Source organism: Cricetulus griseus, chromosome 7 (genome assembly GCF_003668045.3).
Source record: "Cricetulus griseus strain 17A/GY chromosome 7, alternate assembly CriGri-PICRH-1.0, whole genome shotgun sequence".
Taxonomy (NCBI): Eukaryota; Metazoa; Chordata; class Mammalia; order Rodentia; family Cricetidae; genus Cricetulus; species Cricetulus griseus.
The window spans coordinates 108490851-108514475 of NC_048600.1; the positions used below are offsets into that span (position 1 = coordinate 108490851).

A 23625-nucleotide genomic window follows, 5' to 3' on the forward strand; every position below is an offset into this window, starting at 1 on the left:
GAGACCAGCTAACCTCTGGAGAGAGACTTAAAGAACAGAATACAAACACCTGATTGATATGCTAAACAGAGGACTCTTTAGAGTTAAAAATTCCAGACCCTTAGCCCACACTCCTTGGGGGTAGCTTGAGCCATTGTTGATACAGGCGGCATTTCGCATTTCACTTTAAATACCTTTGAATAATCTTCCTGAGCTGCACTGCACATAAAAGGCTACTTGAAAGTAGCTCATGTTTCTTCCTCTGTTTTTTGAGCGTTTATGTGTTCAATTCCATGCTATGACTGTTCTTTTGCACTTACAGATGTGCCTGGGGTTACTCTGGAATGTTCTAACTCCCTAACTATATTTGAAGGATATCATTTTAAGTTGGTTGTGGTGACACACAGCTGTAATCCTAGTACTTGGAGGAGAAGGTAGGAGATTAAGTTTAATTGGGTTATCAGCTACATGGTTCTAGGGCAGCCTGAGCTACACGAGACACTGTCTCAAAAAACAACACTGCCTCCTGTCAAAAGAGAAGAGAAATATATGTATTATTTTATATTTCAGTTTTTCTGTACCAGCCTTTCTAGAGTCCCCAGTCCATGTTCAATCCACAGCGAACGCTTGCTGCTCAACCAGATGATTCATACCACTAACATCATTACAGGTGTCAGTGTTTTTGTTAGTTTATAGTCTTGTTTAGATATGGTTCTTACCTTTTGAAAACGCATTCTGAGCCGGGCGTTGGTGGTGCACGCCTTTAATCCCAGCACTTGGGAGGCAGAGGCAGGGGGATCTCTGTGAGTTCGAGGCCAGCCTGGTCTCCAGTTGAGTGCCAGGATAGGCTCCAAAGCTACACAGGGAAACCCTGTCTCAAACAACAACAACAACAACAACAACAACAAAAGTAAAAGAAAACACATTCTGTGGGGGCCGGAGAGATGACTTAGAGGTTAAGAGCACTGGCTGCTCTTCCAGAGGAACCGGGTTCAATTCCCAGCACCCACAACTGACTGTAACTCCAGTTCCAGGGGATCTGACACCCTCACACCAATGCACATAAAATAAAATCAAATAAATTTTAAAAAAGAAAATGAACTCTGTGGAAAAGATGAAAAAACTAACACTACTAGGATAGAAATATGATCATATGGCCAAAAAAAAAAAAATGTGTTCTTGAGAGTAGATCAGCTAGGGATGTTTAGAATAGGGAAAGTAGACTCACTCTTAAAGGTATTTTCTCTTGCATTCTTTCTCTCTCCTTTTCTCTACCTCCCTTTCTCCCTCTCTCACTCTCTTTGCCTCTACCTCTCTCCCAAGTTATTTTTTCCTGACCTTCTCCTCCTCCTCCTCTTCCTCCTCCTCCTTCTTCTTCTTCTCCTCCTCCTCCCCCCCCCCTCTGGTTTTTCGAGACAGGGTTTCCCTGTGGCTTTGGAGGCTGTCCTAGAACTAACTCTTGTAGACCAGGCTGGTCTCAAACTCACAGAGATCCACCCGCCTCTGCCTCCCGAGTGCTGGGATTAAAGGCGTGCACCACCACTGCCTGGCTGGGTTTCTACTTTTTAAATCTTACTTTTTTTTTTCACTCTCTCCAATTATAATCTTTAAGAGTTATTTTCATTATGACTGTTGGTTTCAAATCCTTCACCCAGATGCCTCTACTTATCCTTATCTGGAAGCCCACCTAAGCACTCCCCACTGTTCTGCCTGCCTTTATTCCTTATACAGTTTTCCTGCCTGGATGCATTTTCCAACCCTCTATAATTGCTTTTCTTTCTTCAGAAAGTTTTTAGTAGAGCATAGTGACATTATTTTTCACTGACTATTGTATATTCTCATAAAGTAGATATTTTGTTCCCCACTCCATTTCACAGCCTAGAGAAACATAATTCCTACTCCCCTTATGCATCAGCTTTACTAGCGTTGAGTCCAAGGCTTCCATGCCAGATCTAGATTTGAATAAGCTCTGTCATTTTTTTTCTCTCTGCGTTGCTCTTGGACAAGTTTTTAAGTTGATCTGAGTTTTCTCATCTTTGTTAGTGCTATTGCCCAGCTTACTAAGTGGTTGTAAGCAATAAAGCAAATGAGTGTTTTGAAATACTCAGCCAGTTCCTGAGATAGAAGAAAGACTCAAAACACAGCTTTTGTGTTTGTAGTCTTCCTAATCATGACTACAACATCCTAATGTTTGGTATTTGCACATGGTGTCAGTGATTGCATTTATCTATTTAAGCTCTTTTCAGCTTTAGAAACCCAGTAATTAACGAAGACATCATGTCACACCGAGATGAAGAGAACACTATTTTCCCTCAGTGGAGCTGTGAGTCTAGTGAGGGAAACTGGCCAGCAGCTTCATAGTTCTAAAATTCTGTGGAGAATGAAAAAAGTAGAAGGATAGGAAAGGTCCACTGGGTACAGAGAAGGGGATGGAATATTTCATCTGGAAAGTTTGGGAGAAGATTCATAAGACAGGTGAATGAAAATGGAATTTAATAGGATGACACAGAAAATAGGGGCTTTCCATGGAAAGAGTACAGCATGTTCAGAAGTTAGGTGTGGAGCAAGCATCACATCTGGGGTAACTTACTTGGCAAGAGGGAGTGAGATGTTTGCCAAAATGGTGCTGGGAACTGATTCATGCAGAGTCTTCTATGCCTTGGTAGGGAGACTGGATTGGAGATGGTGGGCTGGTACTGAGGTACTTAAGCAGAGAAGTCCCATGATCAGACTTGCATTTTAGAGATTTATTTCTGGCAGCTTTTAGAGGAATGATCAGAGTGGCAGGGAAGCCCAAAGTAGATTAGTTAAAATACTGCTGCAGTCTCCTTAGCCAAAGATGAAGGATAGCTGAGGTTGACTGGGATAGAGTGAGTGTGTGTGTGTGTGTGTGTGTGTGTGTGTGTGTGTGTGTGTGTGTGTGTGTGTTTTATATTGTATCTGTATCTTGTCTCCTCAGTTAACATTTCTGAGTGTGTGTGTGTGTGTGTGTGTGTGTGTGTGTGTGTGTGTGTGTGTGTTTTATATTGTATCTGTATCTTGTCTCCTCAGTTAACATTTCTGAGTGCCCTAAAAAGTTCCTTGGTTTCCTTTAAAATCCACCAAGAAAGGGTAATATTAGGTGGTGAGGAAAGACAGAGTATGCAAAAGGACACATGAGTCATGAAAGAGGGTATAAGGCTAATTTTTCCCCTAGTTTCAGTCTATCATAGCTTTTCTTTTTTAGTGGGTAGTGATAGTGAAAGTGTAAAATTCTGAGCCAACTTTCAGTGCTTCCAAATAGCCATTCTAACTGTGGAAGTTTACTGAGCTTGAGATAGAATTTGGGACTCAGCAAGTGTTTGAGCAGTTCCCTTAATCTAGCTGTATGATGTTTTATTTGTGAGTTCATTTCAACAAAGTGATTTTATTAAAAGTAGTTCAAAGAGTTAAAAAAAAAAAGTCCATATTTCAAATACAAGTGTAATTGTCATTGCCTGCTCCAGAAACCTTATAGTTCCTGAAAGGTGGGAACTCTGTCTGACTTGTCACAGTTTCCAGCTTCACTCTTGCTGCTTGCCATCTAAGGGACTCGTAAATGGTGTAGTACCGAATTCAATGTTCCTGACCCCACTGCCAGGGATGACTATCGAGGAAAGACTTGCAAAGAACTAGGCATCCTCTCTTCTGCGAACAGGTGTATATCTTGGCAGGATTAGAGAGAAGACATCCCCTCTGTGTGCAGATACTGTCTTGTAAAGTGAGAGAAGTCTGCCTGGACCTTTTCGAGACAATGCTACTGTAACTAGAACCATCTCATCTCTAACTTCTGGCTAAAAGTGTTAATCTTTCCTCTACCCCTTTAGGAGAATCCCAGAGGTTGCTGATGTCACCATAATTCTTATTAAAACTTTTTTTTTCTTTACATCTGCCTTAATAACAGAGTCAGTCTGGCTCAGTGGAGCACAACTCTAATGCCAGCAATCTCAAAGCACAGACAAGTTCAGTTCACTGCAAATTCAAGGCCAGCCTGATCTACACAGTAAGTTCCAGATTTGCCAGACTTACATAGCAAGACACAGTTGAAATGGAGGGGAGGGGGCTTTGTGGGTAGGGGTAGCTAGTTGTTTTAGTTCATATCTTTAATACCAGCACGGGGAGGCAGATGCAAGCAGTTGGAGGCCAGCCTTGTCTACACAGAGTTCCAGGTCATCAAGAGCTAGACAGGCCCTGTCTTAACAAAAAAAAATAAAAACAACATTGAGTCAGGGGCCAGGCAGTGGTGGTGCACGCCTTTAATCCCAGTACTCAGGAGGCAGAGGCAGGTGGATCTCTGTGAGTTCAAGACCAGCCTGGTCTACAAGAGCTAGTTCCAGGACAGCCTCCAAAGCCACACGGAAACCCTGTCTCAAAAACCAAAACAAAACAAAAAAACGAGTCGGGGTGGGCCTTTCTTTCTTTCCCTTTCTGGATATGGCCTGGAGCTCCTCTTAATGTTCTGGCCACTGGGTAAGTTGGTTCTTGTATCGTCCTTAGCCTCCACCCTCAGCCCACCCTGGGGGAAGTTATTGGATAGATCCCAGCAGGCGCCAGCACAGCTTCCCGCCTCTGCAGCTGGGGTTATAAATAACCACCAAAGCTAAACAGTCAAATAACCACATTTTGAAAATTGCTTTTTTAAAAAATCATTATGCTGCTTTAGTAGCAGTTCTTCTCTCCTGACCTCCATCCCCCCTTTTCTGCCACTTAATTTATCTCCCTTCCCTGATCCAAGCCCTCCAGGGAAGTCTAACTGAGCACAAAGCTGTCTTATGATGAAGACATCCTTTTCCATATTTGACGGGGCCAGCGCCCTCCAGGGCTGTAGTTATAGTTACATGATGTTGTTATGGCAGCAGAGGCCTCAGGGCAACATATGTTCCTCAGTGTAATTGGGTTTTCTCTAACAGACTGTCTCTCCTTGGCTTCTCGTGCCCAAATTCACTTATCAAGAAGGCCAGGGAATTGTCATTATGGATGGCCCTTCATTTTTTGGATTCCAAGAAAGCCGAATTCCATTTTCTACTTTGAGGTGGAATGCACATAGTAAGCATGGATTGAGACTTGAGATTGCAGGCATTTTCATTTATTCATCAACTAGATATTAAGCATCTGATATATGGTAGGCATCGAGCTGGGAACTGAGAGCACACAGCGAATAAGTCATCATCTTGGGAGAACCCCAACAGGAAGGGGCTGTGGAACGTCACTTTCACCTGCCTACAGTCCCCTCTGCCTTTCAAAAATTAACCCCATAAAACAACACAAGCTGATGAGGAAAGTGAGACTTTCTAAAATTTACTGGTGCTTTAAAGACACACACACACATACACACGCGTGCGCGAGCGTGCGCAAGATTTTATGTATATAAATACTTCGATTACACGTATGTTTGTGCATCATGTTCATGTCTGATGCTCTCAGGTCAGAAGAGGGTATTGGGTCCTTTGGAAATGGAGTTTCAAATGGTTGTGAGCCACCACGTAGATGCAAGGAATTGAACCCAGGTCCTCTAGGAGAGCAGCTGGTGAGTTTCCTTAATCACTGAGCCATTTCTCCAGCTCTCTTAAGGGGTATGGTTGATGTGAGTGGGCCCAACACAAAAGTGAGCAGTATCACCCATGGGCAGGTCATCCTAGGCTGTGTGAAAAAGGTGGCCAAAGGAAGCACTGCTTCAGTTCCTGCCTTGGCTTCCCTAGAACTGTGACCTGTAAGTCAGATGAACCTTTTCCTTCCCCAATTGCATTTGGTCCTGGAGTTTACCACAGTAACAAAGAAGCAAGCTAGAACACTCATTGTCTTCTATATTTCTCTGTGGTCTTCATAATTGAAGCTGCAACTACCATGTGACATTGCACTGTGGCTCTGATGTATAGTGTGCTCTAATCTCCCTAGTATTAAGCGTCCTTTATGTCAGAACATTGCAGTGTCTGCTTGCACCTCTGGCTCCCTCCGGCTTTTATGTCTCCCTCAAGTGTGTTCTTTATTTTTCCCCTTGAAGATTTGTATATAGTCACTAGTAGAAGAGTACCCATTTAAGATAGTTCCAGAATTAAAAATTTATAATGCAAAAAAATGTCTTATTTGTTTCATGAGGTAGAGCTTCATGTCGTCCAGGCCGATCTCAAACTCATCCACTTCCCAAGTGATGGAATTACAGGCATATGCCACCACGCCTATTTTTATACCGTACTAGGAATCAAACCCAGTACTTTGTGCATGCTAGGCAAGCACTCTCTACCAACTGAGCCACATCCCCAGTCCCTCAAATGTACTTTTGATTTTGTTTCTTAGGAGAATGGGACTCTAAGTGTGTGTGCGGGAGGGGTGTGTGTGTGTGTGTGTGTGTGTGTGTGTGTGTGTGTGTGTGTGTGTGTGATTTCTGTGAAATCCTGTTCATTTCCAACTTCTCTAGTAGACTCTTGATTTTTTTTTTTCTTTTGGTTTTTCGAGACAGGGTTTCTCTGTGGCTTTGGAGGCTGTCCTGGAACTAGCTCTTGTAGACCAGGGTGGTCTCGAACTCACAGAGATCCACCTGCCTCTGCCTCCCAAGTGCTGAGATTAAAGGCATGGGCCACCAACACCCGGCAACTCTTGATTTTTAAGTTTGAATGAGGACTAGAGATTGGGGTTGGGGTGGCCACATTAATTACAGAGGAATTGTTACTATGACAGAAAATTTGCTTCATAATTATTTCTCTAGTATCATCTGCTCTCTAGTATCATTTGGCTTCCCCACTACTGAACTCTGTCAAGTGCGCATGATGATAATGAGTGAAACTGAACAGAATGCATACATGAAATGCATGCAATCAGGGAGGCAGGTTATATATTATTCCACATTGTATTAAGGGTTCAACTTAAACAATCTGGTTGTATCTCAGTGATGGAGTGTTTGTCTGGCTTGTGTGAGATGCTATCCCTAGGCCTGAAAACAAAAAGCTGCACTCTTGTTATACATGTTATCCATGAAAATGTTTTGTTGACAACCAATCAATGTCAAGGAAATTAAAAAAAAAAAATGATGGGCATGGTGGCACAGGTCTTTAATCCCAGCACTTGGGAGTCAGAGATAGGTGGATCTCTGTGAATTAGAGGCCAGCCTGGTCTACATAGAGAGTTCCAGGACAGCCAAAGCTGCAGAGAGACTGTGTCTTAATAAATATAAATAAATTCATTAATTAAAAATAGAAAAAAAGACTTTGCCTTCTATGATTGATTGATTGATTGGTTTTTTTGAGACAGGGTTTCTCTGTAGCTTTGGAGACTGTCCTGGAACTCACTCAGTAGACCAGGCTGGCCTTGAACTCACAGAGAGCTACCTGTTTCTGCCTCCCCAGTGCTGGGATTGAAGTAGGGCACCGCCACCACCACCACCACCAGCCTCTCTTATTTTTAAAATATGAGCCTTTTTATTTGTGGAAATAAACTTTCCCAGAAATGACTAGCAATGGATCCTCCTGAGTCATTTACATGTGTTTACCCAAACTTCCTCTGTGACTAACTGTACCTAAATGAGAATCAACTGGCTAACATGAGAGTTGTGAGCTACCACTAGAAAAGGCATTCTCAGCACTTAACACAAACTAGCTTTTGGTTCACACCTACAGCTTTAGACATTTCTGCCTTTAAAAGCTTTATTTTAAGATGTTGTTTTGTTCATTTACTTTCTTTCATTTTCTTTTCTTTATTTTTAAAGTATTTATGTATGTGAGTGTTGCCATCTTTCCAGCCTGGTCCCTCCGCTTTGTACTAACCAACTGGCTCCAGTCCAATCTCAGAAGTATGTGTGGTACTGGGGATTGAATCCAGCACCTCACAAATGTTAGGCAAGTAACCTACTACTGAGGAATACATATCCCTAGCCCTTTTTTTTTTTTTTTTTGCATTTTTTGAGATAATGTCTTACTTACTAAATTGCCGGTGGCAGCCTTGAATTCACTCCATAGTTCAGGCAAGCCTTTGAACTTGCCCTCCTGCCTCTCCCTGTGTGTAGCTGGGATGACAGGCCTACACCATCAGGTCCGCTGTGATGACATACTTATTACTCTGGAAATCACATGAGGATGAGTGGGCATCTGGTCATTTTATTACCTGCCCAGCCTTGCCAGCAGATGTCACTGCCCAAAGCCACATTCTCCCAAGATAAGTCAGGATGACAGGAAGAGCTTTCCAAAGGCCAAGTGTGACCATCATGACCCCCTTTCCTCATGACCTCCATTAGTACCTCTGGGAAACGATTAAAGATATGTATATATACACACTTCCCAACAAAACTGTGGCCTAAACTCCTCAGAACAAGACTCAAGGAGCTGGGAATAGTCAGAATTCTTATCCAGACACCTTCCCTAGTTTGGGTGGGGGAGCAAAGTCGCTGCAGGGTGGCAGGGCAGGTGGAGCATTTCAGTGGGGGTGGGAGGCACACGTGGTAGAGTTATCTGAGAAGAAGGACTATAGTCTTGGGGCCGTTCCAAACATCACTGTGGAGCTGATACCTCAGGCAAAGCACTCCACCCACCCTCCGCCCTGCTTTTCTGTCCACATTGGCAGAGGCTAACCCAACAGTTTGGGGACATCTGCCACCCAGGCATAGCAACACTATACCAGACACTAGGAAAGTTCTTAGAAGTTCAAACCAGCATTGTTGCTCCTAAGGGAGGAAGAAAAAAAAAAAAAAAAAAAAGACAGCTGCAATAATCTGAGGAAAGGATTGACTCTTGTACAAATCTTCATTGCATGTGCCTTTCCACAGTGGGAAAGGCCTGTAGCATCCTCATAGGCAGTCCTCTGGCTGACTTTCCACATTGATCATGTGTGTGCTCTTTACTTCACCTGGAACATTCTTTCCCATACTCTGCTTCATCTCTTTCTGCTAATCTTCCAGATCCCAGCTCAAATGTCATTTCCTCAAGAGACCCTTCTCTAAGCCTTCCAGACTGTACCACATACCACTTTATACTCATAGCACTCTGTACTTTCTTCATGACATTTGTCTAAGTTTGAGACTTCACCTATTTTGCCAAACACATACCCAGATGGTGGCTTCCATGAGGCCAGTGTCTACTCTATTCACTTAGTAGAGTACATGACACCCAGCAGGCAAACTGCTGGCTATATAAATGAATAACAAGTGTATAAGTGTAGAAAGGAAGTAAATTCACTTAGCAATGTACACATAGTATTTGCATTTAAAGGATAGTGCCTAAACTAATTCTGGTTATCCTGTCTGCTAAGGAAGACATATCAGAGTATGGAGAAAGCCATCCAAATTGATGGTTACCATACGAGGTGGTACCAAGTGAAGGTTACCATACAAGGCCAAATTAAAAGATTGCAAGAAGGGAGCAATGGCTGGGCATTGGTGGTGCATGCCTTTAATCTTAGCACTTGGGAGGCAGAGGCAGGCAGATCTCTGTGAGTTCGAGGCCAGCCTGGTCTCCAGAGCGAGTGCCAGGATAGGCTCCAAAGCTACACAGAGAAACCCTGTCTCGAAAAACCAAAAAAAGAAAAAAAAAATGAAGGGAGCAATGGCTCAGCTGTTAAGAGCATTTGTTGTTCTTGTGGAGGCCTCCGATTCTGTTCCCAGCACCTACATTGGACATCTCATAATGACCTGTAATTGCAGTTCCTTAGGATCTAGCATCCTCTTCCAGCCTCTGTGGGCACTTGTACAAATGTTGTGCACATAAATTCATGAATAATATACACATATACATAAATAAGAGTTTTTAAAAGGATTGCAGGAGGATGCAGGCTGATTTGTAATCCATGTGTATGAGATAGAGAGAGATGCAGATTTGCTTACTAAATTCCAAAGGTCATTTCGAAATATCTTGAAAATCAGGGTTCAGACTCCCTCTAAAGATGACCATGTATTATTCATCTGTATGTCCCCAATCTAGCATAATACCTGATACATAATAAGGGCTCAAGAAATGTGTACTGAACTTCTTTTTTTTTTTTTTTTTTTTTTTGCTCTGGAATAAGGTAGTATGTAATTATTCTCTTGGGAAACTCTGGGGGCCCAAAGAGAAAAGTATGAATAGGGTCAAGAAGAGTTCCTTTACATGTACAGACAATAACTATACAATGGACTGTTTCAGGGACATTAGGGCTATTCAGGACCCATCCCTTGACCTTTTGAGATCATCCTTATGAAGGGCAATTACCATGCAGCACTCACAAAATGAATCTTCTTTCCACCAGCAGGAACCAAATTCTAAACTGCATAAATCACCCTGCCCTGGGCTCTCACATGATCCCCTTCCCAGCCTGTACACTTGGGGTGTAGGTCCCCTTGATCCTTTGGGTATCTGCTTCTCTGTTTCCCACCACAGAAGGGGAAATCCCAGAAGTGTCCTTTAGTTAGAAGTCAAAATGGCTGCATCTCTCTGGGCAACCAGTGCCTGGGCCTGGTATTCCTGAGTCCACAGCAGGGATGCCATTAGCCTTGCTCCCAAGATCCATGCAACCAGCATCCCTGGCATTTAGCCTACCATCCCTGGCACTTAACCCTATGGCCCCATAAGAAGGGACATTTCAAATAGTTTTTCTTGGAGCCATGGAGGGTTCAAAAGAATTCTTTCATGCTAAAAAAAAAAAAAAATAAATCCTACAAAACTAGCATTACTGAGCTGCTCACTTCACTTATTTCAAGGTTAAGGACTTGCACAGACGTCCATTAGTCTTATTCTAGCCAGTTCCACTGGTCTTATTCATCACAGAACCAGGGTCTTGGGTCCCAGGAAAAGTGAAGGCTATACCCTGTCCCAAAGTTGGTCTGAAGTCACAAGCATCAAGAAGATGAATACCTTGACTCTTGTCAGTGGGATGCTGAAGCTTTGTGGAAACTAGTCTGAAGTCTGCTTTCCCACCTAGGCCCTTCTAGGAGCTCATAAATCACTGTGTTTTGAATACTGTCTAGAGAGTCCCACTCTGCAACCCCTGATTGGAGGCTCCCTGCCAGGCAGAGGCTGCACGCTAAGCAGGGAGCAAAGAGAAAAAAGCAACAAACAGGGGTACCCTTTACTTATCAACCAGAGTGGTGGCCAGTCACTTTGCCTGGCAGCATTTTGACAGGCCAGGCAGGCATTGCAGCCAGGGTTTTCTGGCTCTGGAGGGAGCACAGTCCAATCAGGCGTGAGTTCCCCCTGTTTTGCTGTCCAAGATAGGGAGACAGAATGAAGGGGCAAATCCTTTTCTCTTGATTTATAGTGGTTTCAGAATTAAAACACACTTTCATTCCCAAATGGATTCTTTTTTCTTTTATTTTGAAACAAGGTCTCTCTGTCTGGCACTGGCTGTCCTGGAACTCACTATGTAAACCAGACTGGCCTCAAAATCACAGAGATCCACCTGCCTCTGCCTTCTGAATCTGGATAGACTCTTCTCTTCACTCTGACTCTTTTCATCCAATCCTTTCCCAGGGTTGCCTCTAACAGCTTCTCTTTGATCCCACAATGAGCTCTCTTACTTACCCTGGCACATGACCTATGCTTCTTAAAGAGTTCTGGCTCAATTGTTCTGGCCTTAAAGAGTAGTACCTCCCTACCACCTTCCTTGGTCTATTTCTGGTTTCTCTTTAGTGTAAACCCCATGCTCCCCATCTTCACTCTTTCTCCAAGGTAGGAAACTCAGAGAAAAATGGATTTGACCCTAGCCTAGCCACCAAAGCACACACATGACAATGTTTTAGTGGAGAAATTAAACTCCCATGCCAAGAGAGTTAGATTTTTATCAGACTCACCTCCATAATTTCTGAGCAGCATAAACAAAATTAGAGTTTCATAGTTTAGGTGTATGGGACACAGAGTATATCGTAACTAGTGTGGCCTGTATGGCCTAATGTTGACCCTTGCCTCTGGGTCAGGAGTACACCTCTGGTTCTGGGTGCCTCTGACCCAGTACACTGTCTCCTCAAGTAGTGACTATGCAGCAGCCTTTGAAAATGGGTGGAGCGGTCACTTCGTTTGTCACTCCTCATAATGTTTACTAACTTCTCTTAGTTGAGGGTAACAGTGCCTGCTATATAGAGTAATCGTGAACACAGCAGGTTAATTAAATATGGTAATGTGCAAGAGGCTTACTGTCTCCTGTTCTGTGAGGTAGGAGCACATGGTCAATGGCATTATGGTTGCCTGGTGTCTAGAGCCCCAATGTTAACATAGGTAGAGGGGCGCCCTGAACTTTCACACATGTTCTCACTGATTCAGGAAGCCCAGGATTTCAAATGTGTTTGGGGAAATTCAGAATTGGGTGTTAGAGCCATGAAACCAAACAAGAGTTGGTCTTTGTACTCTGACTCAACATTCTGGGCCAACTCAGGAGGCCAGAGAATTGGACAGAACATTTGGGTGGGATCGCCAGGAAAGGTGCCAGCTGGTGTGATATTATCAAAGTGGCATGGGAAAAGCAAGGCTAAGCTGCTTCCTCCCCAAACAGAATACAAGCTACTCCGTAAACTATGAGGCTTTTGCCAAAGGTGAATGGAAGCAGGTCCTCTTGGAGACCATTGGTGGAATGGCCATTCTTAGATCTCCTATATAGAGCAGGACAAGCCACCTGCTCTGAAAACATTGTTCTAAGTGCCACTAGGTAACCTAAGTAGGAGGAGTGGTAACCTGGCACATTGGGATTTTTCATTAGCTAGAGACTTGGCTGTCAAGGCCATTTAGTTGTGCCAGAGCCGTTTTGTGGAATAAATGTGTTGGGTACAGGAAATCCACAGGAAAAGCCAGGAATAGGCACTGAATTCAGTCAGATCTGAAGAGTTGGCTGGGATGTAAGCAGGCTTTATTCCTTCAGTCAGAACAGATTTACCAAGATGTTAATAAAAACAGTGTCAAAGGTCCCTTCCAAGGCTCTCTACCTAATTCTACATTTATTGCTTTAAATTTTTATTTGAGGAACACCAAAATGATTCTTTAAAAAAAATAACTGGGCTGGACAGTAGTGGTGCATGACTTTAATTCCAGCACTTGGGAGGCAGAGGCAGGCGGGTCTCTGTGAGTTCCAAGCTGGCCTGGTCTACATAGTGAGTTCCAGGACAGCCAAGGCTACACAGAGAAACCCTGTCTTGGAAAAACAAGCAAACAAACAAACAGAACCACAAGAGCTGGGATTAGGACTGGGGATATGGCTCCATGGGTGAGAATGTTTGCTTGGGACCTGACTTCAAATCCCCAGAACCCATGTAAAAAGCCAGGCATAGCTGGGAGCCTGTTACTCTAGCATTGTAAGGGTGTGGAGATCACTGGGGCTTGCTGTCTGCCAGTCTAGCTCCAGGTTCGATAAGAAGGGAATGAGGTAGAAAATGATAAAGCAGGGCACCTGGCAATTTTCTGTGGACTCCCAAAATGTATGGGAACACACATCCACAAGCACACATGTACATAACACACATACACACACACACACACACACACACACACACACACACACACACACACACACACACACACGGATTGCAGACCGACAGAGACAGACAGATGCTTTTTCTTTAAGGCTTGGCACTGTTGCTTACTTGCTAGGTAAGAGCACTTACCTAGCATACACAAAAGTAAGAGGAGCAGAAGAGGAGAGAAGAGAAACAATAAACAATAACATTAGGCCTCACAAAACCTGGAGCCTTCCTTGCTTTTGGTTTGTATGGCTTTTAGCTTTATTCAATAGTTTCCAGAAATGTTAGAGAAATAGGCACTTAACCAACATCACCTCAGCCTTGCTGGATGCACTGGCTTGCACTCATGGCTGATAAGATAGCAGAGGTCCCGTTACTCAGAGTTGGAGAGAAAGGACAAACACACATACACGTATGCTTGGGAGAAATAATAAAGGTGCCTAGAAGCTAGGATGAAATGAATTAGCAGGCACCTCTGAGTTCTGAGAGCATCGTTAGTATCTGATGAGGTTAGCCAGGGAACATGTGGAGACTGGAATAGTGGTGGAAGGGGAAACACATAGTGATGAAGATGGAGTTACAGGGGAAATCCTCATTGATCAAACCTCAGGAGAGTAAAACTGATATTTGGGAGGCAGGGGCAGGCAGAGCTTTATGAGTTTGAGGCCAACCTGGTCTAGTCAAAAGTTCTAGACCAGCCTGGCATTGATGGCACACGCCTTTAATCCCAGCACACGGGAGACAGAGGCAGGCAGATCTCTGTGAGTTCGAGGTCAACCTGGTCTCCAGAGCGAGTGCCAGGATAGGCTCCAAAGCTAAACAGAGAAACCCTGTCTCAAAACAAACAAACAAAAGTTCTAGACCAGCAAAGGTGACACAGGAAGATTGTCTCAAAAATACATAAATAAATAAATCTATAGTTTCAATCCACAGTTAGTTACTACAAAGACTTCACATTTTATTTATCTATTTTATTTTAAACAAGGTCTCATTGTGTAGTCCTGGCTAGCCTGCAACTTGCTATGTAGACCAGGGTGGTCTCGAAGTCCCAGGAATCCACCTGCCTCCACCTCTGACGTTCTGGGAATACAGGTGTGCACCACAGTACTAACTACTAAAGCCTATGAAGAAAATAATTTGGGTTCTGAAAGTGAGCTTGGGAACCTCAACTCTGGGTATGAAGGAAATCAGACTAAAGACAAACTTTGAAGTCACTCCTCCCTGTTGTTACATTCACAGTGCCTGTGACAGGAGTTTGATGCCTGACTTGGCGAATGGTATGAGAGGAAGAGAGGGACTGCATGGGAAATCAGATGGAGAATTTCAAGAGTATTGTAGCATTTTACCCCAGGGGCAATTACATTTTTGAGGCAGACATAAAGGATATAACTAACAACAGTGGTGGAGTAGACAGAACTCTAAAGTAGGAACAAAGCAAGTATGTCTTTTGGTTTATACACAGTCCCCTGAGAGTATACTGAACTAACATGACCTCACCAGTATACTTTCATCTTGAGGCAGGATTTAGTTATGGGGTGCCAGTGCCAACTGCTTCCTCTAAGGTACCATGATGAACCTACAATTTATAGGGGTTTTTGTTTGTTTTGTTTTGTTTTCTGTGCTGTCTTGGCTGACAGCCTGTCCCATCCTGGCTAGACCAGGCTGGCCTTGAACTCACAGAGATCCACCTGCTTCTGCCTCCCAAGTGCAAGGATTTAAAGGCGTGAGCCACCACACACAGCTTTAAACTGTATTTATAATGGTGAATGTCTTTTATTTGTGAGTATGTGCTTGAGGATGTGCACGTGATTGTGCACAGAAGATGCCATCAAATTCCCTGGAGTTGGAGTCACAGGAGTTTGAGAGTCACCTGATGTGGGTGCTGGGAACTGAATTCAAATCCTCTGGGAGAACAACAAGCTCTCCTAACTGCCAAGCAATCTCTTCAGCCCCCTAAAGTGTATTTTTATTTATTTAGGCACACATGAGGGAGGGGCATAAGCAAGCCTCACCATACCAGTGGTTCTCTTCTTCTACCTTATGGGTTCCAAGAGTCAAACTTAGGTTTTTAAGCTTGGCCACAACATCTTCACCTGCTGAGCCATATCACCTGCTCTAAAGTATATTTTAACTTATTTTTGCCGTGAATCATACTCTGCCTTCTGGTCACAGTGGTAGGCTATGAAGTAATGAGTAGGACACCCATTTTAAGCTGGGCATGGTAGCTCTTGGGAGGTGGGGGCAAGAGGATCAGGAATTCAAGAGCAGCCTGCTCTATAATGATTTGGTGGGCACCCTGAGTTATATGAGTCCCCAGCTCAAAAATAAAAGCAAGAGGCTGGGCATTGGTGATGCACTCCTTTATTCTCCGCACTCAGGAGGCAGAGGCAGACGGATTTCTGTGAGTTCAAGGCCAGTCAGGTCTACAGAGTGAGTTCCAGGACAGGCTCCAAAGCAATATAGAGAAATTCTGTCTCCAAAAACAAACAAACAAACAAACAAAAAAGCAAGACAATTGCTCTTGGGATGCCCACAACTGTTGCAGATAAGAAAGAACTCAAGGAACTGGGATTATTTTTCCTACAGGCATAGTCAGGATAGACATTCCTCAAGTAGACACTGTAAAGGTCTGGGGTCTTAGAAGACCGTGAGGGATTGCCTAGGATAAAAAGGCTCTGGGAAAACTGACAGGTCAGAGTCAGCAGGGAGACCTTATCTAGTATCCACTGGATCAAGAAAGGATACAGTTGTCATAGCCAAGGGGAACGTCACAACCCTGAAGGCTGGAGTTCTACCCTGGTCATCCATTTATACCACAAATATGGCATTTCTACCTTCCAAAATGTGACTACCAGTAGCAATGAATTGTTCAGCAGACAGTAGAGAAGTCTTGATAGCCTTTCTTCCCAGCCCCGCCCCCCCCCCAACCGGTCCTGAACTTCCTGGTAAATGTCTTCATGCTTACGTCTTTGGCCCCATAGTTCCAAAATAATAAAGCAGAATATAAGATGACGCAGACACTCAGTGTCTCTTTCTGACCTACCTGCTTTCCTCAGCCTCTGTCTGAAATGTCAGGCTCTGCTCCTTGGGGAACTAAATCCTGAGGAAATGGGGTCAGAGCTAAAGGAGCAGAGCAGCCTGAGAGGGATTGGAAAGGAGGGTTAAGGAAATGAATGAGGTTATGGGAACAGAAGGGGGGGGTTCCTATCCCTTGGCAACTTTTCCCATTCTGGTAGCTTCTCTCTCCCTGTATCCCTTCCCTTACTCCCACAATAACCAGCTGGCCTGGATTTTGACCTTCTGTATTCTCTCTGACACATTTTGTCCCTTGCTATGGCCCATACATTCTGTCTTCTTTGTTAGTTCTTCTTCACTTTCCCTCTCCCTAACCCTCATTTGGCACTCAGTAAGAAGCTACTTTTCTTGTTAAACCACAACCGTTGTTTGTTTGTTTGTTGTTCTTTTTGGTTAGTTAGTTGGTTTTTGTTTTTTGTGGGTTTTTTTTTTTTTTGTCTTGTTTTTCGAGACAGGATTTCTCTGTGTAGCCTTGGCTGTCCTAGAACTCACTCTGTAGACAAGGCAGGCCTCGAACTCACAGCAATCCACCTGCCTCTGCCTCCCGAGTGCTGGTATTAAAGGCCATCATGCCTGGCTCAGGTTACTCTTTTCAAAGTGTATTCCCTTCAGGTACTGCTGTAAGGTCCTCTTGGCATTGTTAAAGGTCACTTTGAGAGATACAAAACCTGAAGTTTCAAACATAGAATACCTAGGATGGCCTTTCTCTGTCTCTCTCTAAAGATTTACTTTGTGTGTATGTGCCCTGACATGCTTGTGGAGGTACAGAGGACAACTGTGGAAGTCAGTTCTCTCCTTCCATTATGTGGGTCGAATCTGCGATCAAATCCAGACTTGATGGTATTTGCTGAGTCATCTCCCTGGTCCTGGGAATATTTTTGCTATTCCATAAGCTCAGAGTATGACACATAGTAGTCATTTCAACAAATCTGTGAAGAAGAAATTGCTGGCAATGATACTAATAAGGATGACAATGAAAACAATAACAAGCAAGAAGGTGCTTTGTAATGGGACGCATCTCCCCTTATCATCACACAGCCTTTCCAGAGCCTTGACTTTGGACTCTTTCATTAGTAGAAGCAGACAAGTGCCAATCTTCATATGAGGTCCTTATCCTGCCATCATGCCCATGCTAGGGGAAGCTATCAGGTAGAGAGAAGTGAACAAGAGACAGCTGTTTGGGCATGATACCTAATAGAGGACAAGAGTTATATTTGTGCCTGCACTTCTATGCCTTGAACTAGGGTCAACTTCAGTGTCTTTTGCCAGCAACTTATCAGGAAAGACCATAGCTTTCTGTACTCAGAAGATCCAACTCTTCATTTGTGCCACCTTTAGTGACTCTTTCTATCATCCAGCTTCTCAATACTGGTACCTTGGCTTTGGAAAAATGTTTAAATTTTGTTTCTTTGAACTGTCTATCTAACTTCTCTCTCCAAGGCAAAATTACATCTATAAAGTAATGTGTCAATTTATTCTTACAAGTCTGTAAGGTTGATGGATGGGGGTGATTCTTGCACAGAGAGAAGAAGCCACTTGCCTAATGTGTTTCAGAATCCCTCAATTTAAGGCTTTTATCACTAACACACACTTAAAATACTCACCCAATAAAAACTACTCATCATGGCCTGAGACTATCTAACGATCTATATACTCGTGAGGAGTCCTAAAACAGTATACACTATCATACAAATATTCAAGAGACAGTTTCAGTGGTCAGGAAGTTGAGTGTTAGTTGGGAAAAATGTTTGAAGCTGGAGTCAAAAACCTAGGCTGTAAGTTCTGCGTCTGCCGAAAGATCCTGGGCAGCCACTGTAACCTAACTCTTTTGTTTCTTTCTTTTTTTTTTTTCAAGACAGGGTTTCTCTGTGTAGCTTTGGAGCCTATCCTGGCACTCACTCTGGAGACCAGGCTGGCCTCAAACTCACAGAGATCTGCCTGCCTCTGCCTCCCAAGTGCTGGGATTAAAGGCGTGCACCACCAACGCCTGGCCAGGATGTTTTTTAAAGTGTACAAAATATTGAACTAATGGAAATTGAGAACACAAGCTGCTCCCATCTCCCCTCTCCCATGCCAGAAATCAAACCTAGGGCTTTGAGCATGCCAAGCAAATGCTGTTCCTCTGACCTCCATTCCCAGACATAAGATGTATAATTTTTAAGATGAGCTGACTTGATGCTGCCTGGGTTTTAATTCAGATCATCAGGTTCTGTTCATTCCTATCTGTATTTGATAAGATTGTCCTCTTCATGGAAAGGGGATAGTTCTCTTTAATTGTAAAGAATCTGTATGTCAGATCTTGAAGCAACAAACACAGTAGTAGTGTCTTTGCAAAGAAAACCTTTCTACAGAGTGTTCTATTGCCTCCATTTGTTCCACGTTCATAGGCTGATTTTAATATCCAACAACTCTTGAATTCCCACTTTGAGTATTACCTGCTTTCAGTATTTAATCCCACAGTGACCCTCATAACACACTCCCCGTTTACTTCCTCTCCTCTGATTAGTAAGTGTGGCTCCAGGGGAATGCCTTTCTTTTAACACTAAACTCAGCAAAGACTGAAATAGAAAGACAAAATGGTAGCAAGGTCAAAATTAGAATTCATAACTAAATATAAATCTAGAGGGAATTATCTAATTACTTGGATGGTCCCTTCTCACTCACAACTGGGGTTGATTGACTTTGTGTCTGCCATATATAGAACAAAATGCCAAGGGTAATCTGTTGTTTTTTTGAGAAGCAATAGGTTTTAATAATATCTTAAATGCTTTTCCCACTCCTGCAAATGTATGTATATATATATATATATATATATGTATATATATATATATGTATGTATATATATATATATATATGTATATATATGTATATATATATATATATATGTATATATATATATACATATATATATATGATATATAAACATATATATATATGTTTATATATCATATAATTTTCACAACTGCAAGTGTTCTCTTTGGGGACCATCCGTTCTTACTTTGACATGTAGGTTAGAGAGCACTGAGCTGAGAAGACCAAAATTTCCTAATTGAGTCAGTATCAAACTTGTGCAGATTTATCAGTCACTTTGTTTTGCTAGTTAGAGCCTGGATGGCTCTGCAGGGACGTTCCCACCTCCCTTTTAAAGTTTCAAATTAATTTACAGGCCAACAGCTGCTTTTTATTGAGATTGGAACGGCCTCAGGAAGGGACTTGGAAGCTTAAAAGACAAATGTGAGTGTCACATGAGGCAAGGTAGCCAGTAAATGTACGAATTTAATGCAAAGCTCATGCAAATAATAGGCAAACCTTGTATAAATATATAGAATCTCAGTTTGGAGTTTGCTAGCAGCAGTGAAATCTCATGAGAATTGAAAAACTAATGTTTTTAGGTTAAACTAAATGTAATGCGTTTTGAAGTTAAGTTTTCTCAATCCCTCTAAAACTGCTTAGTTTGACACTACCCCATATAAAGATTTCATTAGTGTTTGATTCCAACCCACATCAAGCTCCGCCCCCTGCACAGCTTGACATCACGTGGCAAACATTTGCATACTACCTGGGAGTGGGTGTGACGATCTTCCTCTTTGAGCCTTCTCACTGGCGGTGCCGGAGAACCAGCCCTTTACCGAAAGGACCAATCGGCAGCCTTAAGGACGTTAGGAAAAAAAAAGAAAGAAAAGAAAAGAAAAGCGGGAGGGTGGGGTCTTGTGTTGATGGCTGAGCACACAGACCAATCATCCTCGGAATAGGAAGAGCCCCTCCGTAGATTGGTTGAAGGGAGGTGCTGGAACTCTGTAAGCCAATTGTAACTCCGGGCCGAGGGGCCGGTCCCCGCCCATAGGGCAGATAAGTAGCGGCCGCGGGGGTTGGGGGCTGTGTGGGGCTCGCCGTGGGGCTGAGGCAGCAGGTAGCCGGGTGGGCCATGTCCGGGGGCCGCAGCGGGCGGCAGAGGCGGAGGTTCCTGGGGGCCGGGGCGCGGAGGGGCGGGGGGTCTCCGGCGGGGATGCTCTCCACCGGCGCCCGCTGGCTCCCCCCGGGCCGGGCTGCAGCCACTCAGGGCTACGGTCCCCTTCCAGCTGCAGCAGCCGCACCAGCGCCGGGACGGGGGTGGCCGCGCAGGTGAGCCGGGTCGGAGCGGGTGCTGGGGCGAGGGACTGGGGAGTACTGGGAGAAATATGAGGGGGAAGTGGTTGGGAGGTGAGGGAAGAGAAAAGGGGGCGCACAGAGTTCCGAGGCCGGAGGGAGCAAAGGCGAACGTGGGGTGCAACTCCTGGGGGGGGGGCCGGGAGGTGAGAGGAGGGACCTGGCAGATGGAAGTTAGCTTTGGGGGGGCGTAACCGAAAAGTGGCCCGAAGTGTCTGCCCGGGAGGAATGAAAGGCGCTGGGTGGTTGCAAGGAGTGTTGTGGGCGCCCTGAGCCGAGGGCTTCACTGGAAGCCGGAGCCGGTGGGCGCTGGACGCCTGCTCTGTGAGGGGGAGGGGCATGGAAGAGAGCCGGGTGGAGCCATGTGTTACTTCTCCAGCTTGAGTTTGGCCCCTGCGTCCCTTTCTATGGCTCTGGAGTTCCTTTCTCCACCACTTCACGTGCGCTTCCCATTATGCCTCTTCCAGGAGCTGATTTGATCCCAGCCCGTTGGAATAAGTTAGTTTAACGGCTTTTACTGCGGTGCAAACGCACCTCTGTTCTCGATTTTCTACATTCCTCTCGGTGTAGCCCAGAAGTTGTGTGTTCCCGTATTTTGACCTGCTTAATATGGCTGTCTCATTTCAGTCATCCTGTGCGTATGTGCTTGTGTATAGGAATTGGGCTGTTTGCACCCTACCTCTCGCCCGCTCCGAAGGTGATTTTTGTCCTGAGCATTCCCAGCCAACGTGGCATGGAGTGCTTACAATCAAGTATGTTGTGGCAAATACCCCACTTTCTGAACAGCGCCGAAGCAGTTTCTTAATAGCAGCTTGATGTGGTGGGTGTGGGGAAACTAGGGTGGAGCAAATTTAACCTTGCTTTCACACTCAAGGCTGTGATGGGACCCACAAATGAAGGCCCTTTGGAACGGAAAAGGAACCTACTTGCATGAGGAGGTTGGCAATAAGTTAAAAGTGAAGTTTGCATTTGATTCACACCAGATGTGAAAGGATCATTGCACACTTCCTAAGCCTAAGTTTGTACCAAATGTACAAAAGTTATGTCCCTGTCATCTTAATGTGACATGCTCTAAACCAGACTGGTAAACTTTCTGGAGATTACTAAACTTGGATGTTGCATGGGCCCTTCCTGAAGGTATTCTGTTACAGGGGTCTTGCTAGGTAGGATTGGGATTCATCAGGGCTTTGAGGTAGAAAGCCAAGTCTGTTTGGAACCCACTGTATGTGTTAGTGTCACATCCTGGAACACAGAACTTGGTCAAATCTGGTAGCAAGATGGTGACCAAGTAGTCAAAGTATGTGTAGAATCCGGTGGTGTAGAAGAAGGCAATGCCCAGACAAACTCATGCCTATCATCAACTATAAAGCAAACCACAAGACTACAAACCTGTTGGTTTTGTTTGGGCTTCCTTTAAACCCAGGGAAGTTAGAGCAGCAAGCACCAGAACCACCATCACTTGGTAGAAATCGACAGAAGCCTGTGCAGTAGTTAGAAATTGTTTAGCAACCATTTTAAGAGCAGTTGTTTCCCGTGATTCCTCCAGAGCTGGTATTAAAAGGGAAAGCATGTGTGAGTGCTGTGCAAAGGGGAGGGATATAGGCTTGAGTGCTTGGGTTCTTTACATGGTCTCCTTTTGCAGGGTCAGGGTCTCTAAAGATACTGATGAAAACAGGAAACTAGAGGGCTGTGTAACTTGTCAGGTGACTTAGGGCAGATTGAATGGATTCCTGCGTTATGTATTTGGTTGGTCCATTGTTTCTCCACCTGTTAACATCCCAGAGGTATTAAATAGACATTTGCTTATGGGATAGGATTATTGTTAGGTTTTCAGTAGGTAGGAGAAAGAAAGGAAAAAGTAGCCTGAGCCCATTGGTCTTCTTTGTGGGCAAGCATTAAAGGGTGGGGAGGGTCCTCTGGTCTTTGGCTTGGGGCATATTACCCCTGTGCATCTTAACCTCACCTTCATGCATCTTCAGGTTGTTTCTGTTCCTTCTATGCCTTGAGAAGTGATGGAGTATTTTCCTCTAGGCCATTAGGACATGTAACAGGGAAATTCCTTGCTGTCATAGACCCTGAAAAGAATGAAGTTAGTAGTCTGGGTTTTGAATACAGGCTCTTCCATTTACCAGCTGGTGTAGTCTTGAGGAAGTTTCCAGACTCCCTTTCTTCTTCTGTGCACAGCAATATCTATATCATAAGAGCTAAGTGAGTTCATGAAGCACTTAGAAGAGTGTCTGGCACATGCAAAGAGCTATAAAAAGTGTGTGCCTGTTGCCACTATTCATTCTCTGCATTGAACTACCATAAGAGCACTGTTGGGGAGAGCCCACTGCCTTTTCAGGTTTCAAAGAGCAAACCCAGATTGCTCCGAAACCAGTGCTGCAGGTTTCAGAATTTCAGCGCCTCTTGCATTTTTATTCTGTCATCTTTTAAAATGAGCATTCTAAACAGAGCTCAGAAACACAACAGTTTAAAAAGGCTTGCGAGCCGGGACTGGGTTTCAGGAACAATTAGGTGTCGTCACTGTTTCTGTTTCCCATCCCAAATGATGTAATACTCTGCCTGTGCAGTTATCTCGCACTGCACACCCTGCTGTGTTCTTGACAAGATAGATTAGGCCTTATATAAAGGGTTATGGTGCAAAGAGTGGGTTTACCTTCTGTGACCATTCATCCAGAAGGGATGTCTTCATAAAGCGAGGAATGGCTTCATTTTTATGAGCTGGAGCTGGAAGAGCTAAGAGAAAAATGAGGGCCAGCTCTAAGAAAGCTAAGAGCCACTGGTGGGTAATTGAAACCCTGGATACATTTCTTACTGCAGTTGCCCCTTGCATTAAATTCTCTTTTGTGTCTGAAGCCAGTTTGAGGCTGCTAACTTTTGTGTTCTTCCAGAACCAATGGTGATAGATAAAACAGGAGTAGGAAGTGAATTTTTCTGGGTTCCAGTTTTACCTGTCCTAAGTGTTTCAGTCTCCATTTCCCTGGAATGGAAACAGTTTTGTGTTC

At 44.0% G+C, this 23625-nt stretch overlaps 1 protein-coding gene across 1 annotated transcript in view; it reads left to right on the top strand.

The window, feature by feature from the left end:
* Fam117a (family with sequence similarity 117 member A) overlaps window positions 1-23625 on the top strand; it is a 64462-nt gene that overhangs the window by 786 nt on the left and 40051 nt on the right. The window contains exons 2-3 of the mRNA XM_035448146.1: window positions 19957-20129; window positions 20386-20593. Of these exons, the coding sequence (XP_035304037.1) occupies window positions 19957-20129; window positions 20386-20593 (381 nt within the window). The remainder of the gene's footprint in view (window positions 1-19956; window positions 20130-20385; window positions 20594-23625) is intronic.